The sequence below is a fragment of the Cyprinodon variegatus genome, unplaced genomic scaffold (assembly GCF_000732505.1).
Source record: "Cyprinodon variegatus isolate N-32 unplaced genomic scaffold, C_variegatus-1.0 Scaffold345, whole genome shotgun sequence".
NCBI lineage: Eukaryota > Metazoa > Chordata > Actinopteri > Cyprinodontiformes > Cyprinodontidae > Cyprinodon > Cyprinodon variegatus.
Window position 1 is genome coordinate 793089 of NW_015150798.1, and position 7519 is coordinate 800607.

Below are 7519 nucleotides of genomic sequence, written 5' to 3' on the forward strand. Positions count from 1 at the left end.
ACAAAAACAAGTTGAATATTGTTAACATCATGGGAGAAGAAGTTGAAGTGGTGGAAGAGTATAAATACCTTGGTGTTCACCTGGACGACAAACTAGACACAACTGCGAAGCCGTCTACAAGAAGGGACAGAGGAGATAGTACTTTCTGAGGAAGCTTAAGTTCTTCAGTGTTTGCAGCAAGATGCTACATATCTGCTATATGTCTTTTGTGAAGAACCAAAAACCTTACAAATTACTGCAACATTTAATTTCCCTTTAGGATTTAATTAAGTAATGTTCCATTGATTTATTTTTCTTGAAATTAAGTGTAACATATTTATTTACCCTGTCCTAAAATAGAGGAACATTCTAGGGAACAAAAGTAATGGGCTCTATGCATGCACCACTTCACTTCCATGCTTTAGACAAAGTTTAAGAATAAGAACTAAACATGATTTTTTTTTTTACTTCGTGTAGCCTTAAGGACGTCTTGTTCAAAATGCTATCATCGTCATTTGAGTAGCAGATTTGAGAAACTGATTTTTAAAGTTTGGCAGATTAATAAAAAAAAAATGGATAATTCTAAATCTGATACACGAAAGCATAAACAGTCATTCTTGTGTAAATGTTACTCAAAGCAGACTATTTTAGCGGGTATAGTGCTTTAATGCAGAATTAATATAAGCTGGATCCACTTTTTACGAGCGGACATTGAAAGCATCACGTAATGAGCTCGAGCCGAGGCGGGGTGGACGCTGAAGGCGGGCTGCTGGTCTCAGAGCTTCCGTGGAGCTCCTCCTGACAGCCTGGGTTTATTTTGAGGGTCGTAAAGTAAATTTACACCACCGAAGAAAAAACCCTTCATCTCTGAAGCGACTTTTCAGAGAGGAGCTACCTAATCTCGTTGAGAGAAGAAAGGCTCCGCGTTTTACCTTGGAGGAGCGAAAAAAAGGTACATTTTAACTGTTTTCATCCGAGCTCCAGCTGGAAATCCCTCCGCAATGATTGCAAACCGACCGTTACTGCCAGATGAACATCTGTATATCATAAGGAGATTTGCTCCTTAACAGTTGTCTGATTTAGCCTCTCTTTTAAAATGTAATGTTAAATTGATCAACTCTACTAAAATGATAATAAACCCGACCCCTTCAAAGTAAAACTTTATTTTGTTACTTTTTATCTGCTTTGTTCAGTTTAATCATGGTTTCTCCTCAAACAATATCAATTAGCCGTTTAATCTGTTGAGACAGAAGACATAATCAGGATGCTTTCAATTTCCCTTCACAATTTTTAAGTAAACTAATTTAATTTTTCATTTTTAGTTTTATTTCGAAATTACATTTTCAAATTTCTTCACATATCTAAAAGATGCAGTCTAGCTGGATGGATTTTAAGCTAAGATGCTTCAGCCTTTACCCAGAAATAATTAAATTACCTTTTGTGACATTTCAACATCTACTTCTGGTTGTTGTTTAGCTCTTACTGAAACCACACCCATCATTTGCTGTGTTTCTGTGGCTGTGTTCAATTGATGGTGGAGGCTCAGAACAGCCCAGGATGCTTTATTTTATATTCAGTTTTATTTATTTTTAAAGCGACATGCCAGGGTAAATTCATTGCTTAAAGTGATATGAAAGAAGGGAATGAAATCAACTGTGTCATCCATCCTTTTGATGAGTCATTTCCAGTCATGCTATTTAGCAGGTCTTATTATTCATTTCTGACTTTTCTGCTCTAACACACTCTGGGGGTTTTCAACAATCCCTACTAATCTCTGCTTGATTTTAAGTGTTGTGATTTAATCATTATCACCAACTTCCTCTTTTATTTTGTTATTGTAACTTGTTTTTGTTCTGATGTTTGATGTTATTTCTTCTGTATTATAATCAGGGTGTGTTTAAAAAACAAGCAAACATAATTAACATTCTCTTAAAATTTTAAGGTGGGTTTAATAAATTCAAATTCAAAATGAATTGATTTTCGAATTCACAAACTGCTGAAAATACATGTAGTTCAATTTAGATTCTACACGGTATCAATCTGGCTTTATATATATATATATAAGCATCCCAATCTAAAAGCAAGTGCAAGATTATTAATTTAATCTTTAAGAAAGAGATTTTACTAACACTTTCCTTTTCTGTAAACTGTATTTCTGTATCTGTTTGCAAAACCTCTATTTTCATCATGTTGTTAACTTCTAATTTGTTAGAATTATGTTAAAAATCAAATTTTGTTAGAAAACACAGTTTAAGTCTGTGTTTAGTATTTGCTTTTATACTTCAGTCAAAATGCTAATTTTTATCACTGCAAGGTGTCTTATTTCATATATTAATTTATCCTATTTTACTCACTATAAAAGTTTTCACTCTGTTTCACCTGCAAGGCCACACACTTCTCCAGCGTGAGGATGGTTGTAGACCAGACATTGCTTCTTCCCATAACAAACCAGATTCTTTCTCAAGGTTTATTCATAACATGTTACTGTTAACCAAAGTGTCTGTAATTTGTTTTGACTACTTTCCATTGTTGTAAGTAAGGGGGAATGAATCCTGCTCAGGCAGAACAGGGCTGAATACTGTGCCATAAGGGCTGTATGATGAACTGTCCTCTCTTTGCAAAGATATATGATTAATTAAGTGCCGACTGGGTGAAATCCATCGATCTCCGTTTATTTAACTAGGATGAATAGTTGAATACTTGTTTCCCAATACAAAGGTTTACAATGTTCTTAAATGTTGAATATCAGACAACATATAAAACAGGAAAGTGTTTTTAAAGTATTTGTATTTCCACTTTATTTTCCATCCTTTTCCCTTAAATTCTCATCCGTCCATCTCGTTCTTACATACATCGATCTGTCTGTCTGGCACTTATGCGTCAAATCATCAGTCCATTTTTCCATTACCTAAAACCTAAAAACATGTTTATTATCATTACCTATGCGTCTCATCCCCCTTTTATTTGACCATCTGCTCATTTCTCCATCAGCCTGCCATAGTTAAAGTTTGATGACAGTAGAAAAATCAGAAATGTTATTTAAAATGATCTTCAGAAAGACGGAAAACTCAAATTTGTTGCTAAAACACACAGATATACCTTCTTTCTATAAATCTGTTTCTCTGTGTTCTGTTCACTATTCTCTCCACCTAATTACAAGTTGCATTCCACGCCCTTAAAGGTGTAGTGGAGGATTTTCACGAATTTTTCAAAAGACATGTCCTCTCTATTAAAAAAAAAAAATGCGTGCGAGAGAATGCATTAACCCCTTTCTCCTCGTGCACACTGTTTAAAAGTTACTATTTGCATGGCTCATATAAGCTTACCGTCCAAAAGATTGGCAATTTTTCCACCTTGTCAGACTCAACCATTTTTCCTTGTGCACGCTCTGTTTAAAAGTTAGTATTTGCATGGCTCATACAAGCTTACTGTCCAAAAGATTTTCAGTTTTTCCACTTTGTCACACTCGCCACCGCCAAGAGAAAATGGGGACGAGCACGTAGGACGGCCTTATGTAAACATATCACCAGAATGGCTGAAAATCAGGACCAATATTTTTGATGATCCACTTGGAAAAAGTCCATCCTCAGAACATGTTCAACTTATTAATAAAGCAATACACCTCATGTGTTAATCCGAATAGTTCTCACTTAGTCCTTTTTTCCACCTTTTACGATCAGCAGACAAACATGACTGTACGCCGTCACCACCTGCTGGCAGTACTCAACTCGTTCATCAGCTTTGCCGCTTGTGAGGCTTTAGCTTGATATTCAATGAACTCCAGCATTCATATGGTATTCTGAGCACCACTCCTGTCTTATTCCTTCAGACATCTAATATTTGTTTTTGTGTTTTTCACTCCTGACTTTTCCGCTTTGTTTTCAGTCCCTCCACCAGGGAAAAGCTGACTGCTTGGCTCCATCACCTCCTTGTTTACTCCTTTCTAGGGCTGCAACAAAAAAGTATTTTGTAATTCTATTAAACTGTTGATTATTTTCTCTATTAATCGATTAATAATCGGATAACAAAATGTTCCTTGAAGAAAATTATGTTACGAAATTAAACATAGCAAAACTAAAACTTTTCCACTTCAGGAGTTCTGGAAAAAGCATAATGATAGAGGAAAATCCTTTTTTTTTCATCTTAAATTCAAAATGTTTACATATTTTATTTTACAATTTTGTTATAATTACTGCTCCAAGTGCGTTGCTCTGTCAGCTAAAGGCATATTTTACAGACACTATACTGCAGTTAACGATTAATTGATTACTAAAATAGTTAACGATTATTTCAATAATCGATAAATCACAATTAATTGTTTCAGCCCTACCCCTTTCATTACTAATCTTGGTAAATAAATTTGGAAAATAAATAAATACAGACGATAAATACAACTACAGATGTATACATAAATACAGAAAGCTTTTAAGTTTACTTAGAAAAAAACAACACACAAAACACAGAACAATAAGCCAACAGGGCAACATTACTTAATTGGACAACCTTTTTAGGAACCAGAGGGAGCTATCAGTGCAGAAATTCAGGTCTCTTTGACACTGATATAATTAGTGACTGCTATAATAAGCCTGTTTTAAGTTTCTCTTTAGTAACCATTTGCTGTTTATATGAGACATAGTTTCTGGTTTATAAAATATACTTTTTTTTTTTTTTTTTCCTGTTTTGTTGGTTTTGCTTTTCCAGTTATGCGAAACCTGTTGGAATATACCCATCCTTGGGACATTCAGAGGAAACAGATTCTTTGTTTACAGCAATAGATGTTTGGTTACTTGAAAATAAATTGTTGCATTTTATCTACAAAATATTTGGACTAGGCTGCATATATGTGAAGCCTAAAAACAAGCCTTTCCTCCGTCAATTTAATCTTTTAGTTTTATAAACCGATGTACAAAATGAAAGCGGGATCAAATAACCAGCAGGTGTCCTGCTCAAGCATAGTCCAGATTTTTAGTTTAGGAAAACAATGAATGTTTTAAAGATATCTGAACCTCTCAGGACCTCCTGGCATTTAGCAGCATATCCTTGTTGTTGATCCTTATCCACACATCATGGGAGGTTTTGCCTGCAGTGTGTTGGCTTAAAGCTTAAACAGCTTCAGGAAGCTCACGCCCTGCCTGCTCGCTTATTTTGTCCAGATAGTTCCTCAAAAATCAACACACAGAAATCCCTTTATAATGATAAAAAGTGTTGGAGCTGCTGGTTTTTGCATAGGGAAAATCTCAAGCTTTGCATTTCATTGTGTGCAGGGGGGATGGTAGTTCCATATGAAGGCCAGTCTTATGCTGCTCTGAAGAGGCGGTGCAGGCAGAATGGAAGCCTGTTTGAAGACCTCCTGTTCCCGGCATCCGACCAATCTCTGTTCTACCAGAGAAATCGCATCGGCAATGTCGTCTGGAAGAGACCCCAGGTGAGAGAGAGAAAAACAAAGCTACCTAGAGCTAAGGCTGTTCCTAGCTAGGGTTTTCTACCAAAGAAATCTCCATGTTTTCTTTTGCCCTCAGGCATTCTACTGTACATAAACATCCTGTAAGGAATACAATGCCTTAATTATAAACAAAAGATATGAAGACTTTGCTTTTTGTGTCGTTTGGTAAAATGATTTCCAGAGAAGATGGTACAATAAACAGAGCAGCTGTTGAATATGGAGAAGAATTTGAGGAATTTCTTCTAACCTTTCAGAAATCCAAACTGCAATAAGACCATTATTGTATTTATTGTTGAAACTTATCTCTGAATTAAAACTGTTTACTTCCTCCTAATCCTTTTAAAATTCTAGGTCGATGTACTCATGTCACTGAAAAAATGAGAATGTTACTCTGACTGGAAGATACTTCAAGCCTGTGAACTTTTATCAATGGACTGTAATGTTAAGTTAATTTTGCATGTCCCAACAAATCTTGAAGGGTTATTTGAAGTATATGTGACCTACTATAATTATCAGAAAGTTCCTGGCTCAGCTGATGTATAAAATAAAATTTAAATCATAGGCAAATGACAAACGTTTACGAATATTTTCCTCAGGCATAATTTATTGCTTGATCGGTTAAAATGAAAAGGATTAGCTCAAAATCACATATTCTAGCCTTGTCTAACTGCCTCAGAAACTCCGTCATTTCTTGCATTTTGCCTAATTAAGTTTATTTTTTTTTTAAGTGCAGCAGCAGTTTATGTTGCTGCTGCACCCTGAAATGTGACACTCCTGAAATTATTGCTGTGCGATTTCCATAAATACATTTATCTTATCCATCCCGATGTTTAACTAAAGCCGTATCTTGGAAATAAAAACACACCCATATAATACACCCAGGAAGTCAGTGGAGAGATGGTCACAGGTTTGGAGGGCAGATAATGTTTAGTTAAAGGTGATTAGAGGCACACCTCGGGGCATTTCCCTTCATCATAATTTCTACGCACCATGGCTGAACATTTTTCTTGGTTTATTCTTCACAAAACATATAAAATAATGTTGAATTATAACAATGATGCTGCCTTGCTTGTTTTATTTTATCCTCCAGGGCTCCATAGAATATAAATTAAAAAAACTACCACTAAATGCAACGTTGCCGGCATAAATGCTTTTTCTGTAAATCATTAATAATATGAGTAAATACATAATAAACAGGCGGCTTAAAGTGCAGCAAGAAATCAATGTTACTGGTTTGTTTAGAGGGTGATGAGATAGTGGAGAATATTTTTATGGTACGTGTGTAAAATGACCCGTTCACTAAGGTGTCGGGTGATCAAACCTACAGAACGTCTTTATTTTTCCTCCATCTTTGAATTCTTTAGTTTACTATTTAGCGGAAAACCTTTCTGTGTTTAAAAAAACAAAGAAAAAGCAAAGTACAGTAAATAAGCTTATTCAAAACTAAGAGCAATAAAGTAATCCTGAATAATAAAGTAAAATCACATGTGCGGGTCAATAGGAATAAATAAATCCAACTAAGAAAACAAAGTCGTAAAATGATTTAATAAAACAATAAAATCCAGTCATGGAGATAAAAGGATAATCTGTGATCACCTCCACATTTCAACCGAGCCGTTTGCACCGAGCCGGTTTTCTGGCTGCTTTGCTATAGCTTTTTTTTTTACTACTTCCTCTCCTCTGTGGCTTCTGTCCCGGTAAACTACTGCTAACCTGGTGGCAAAGTGCTGCTGGACCAGAGAAAAGAACCACTTTCACTGGCGGCTAGAGGCAGGGATTTCCTAATACAATGTTAATATTGTAAATCTGTCAGATATCAGCTTAAAAAAAATGAGTTTAGGAATTTATCAGCCTGCACCTACAACAGGGGTCTTGAGGATAATAGAATGTGCAAAATAAGGAATAAAAATATGATTCTTGCTCATATGGTATCAGGTCAACATCGCTCAATACTCACAGGAAAAGGTTGCATCAGGACATCCACAAAAATGACGCCACTTTTCAAACAAACAAGCTTTATGGGTCTTCAATTTTATATTTTAGGTTCTGGCGAGTTGCAGGTATATCAATATATATAATGAACTCAATTCTGATAGA

The 7519-nt window shown here is 35.4% G+C and overlaps 1 protein-coding gene across 1 annotated transcript in view; it reads left to right on the forward strand.

The window, feature by feature from the left end:
- Positions 1-744: 744 nt before the first annotated feature.
- Positions 745-7519, forward strand: part of capn5 (calpain 5) — a 23383-nt gene continuing 16608 nt past the window's right edge. Inside the window, exons 1-2 of the mRNA XM_015385680.1 lie at positions 745-931; positions 5244-5404. Of these exons, the coding sequence (XP_015241166.1) occupies positions 5249-5404 (156 nt within the window). The 5' untranslated portion in view covers positions 745-931; positions 5244-5248. The remainder of the gene's footprint in view (positions 932-5243; positions 5405-7519) is intronic.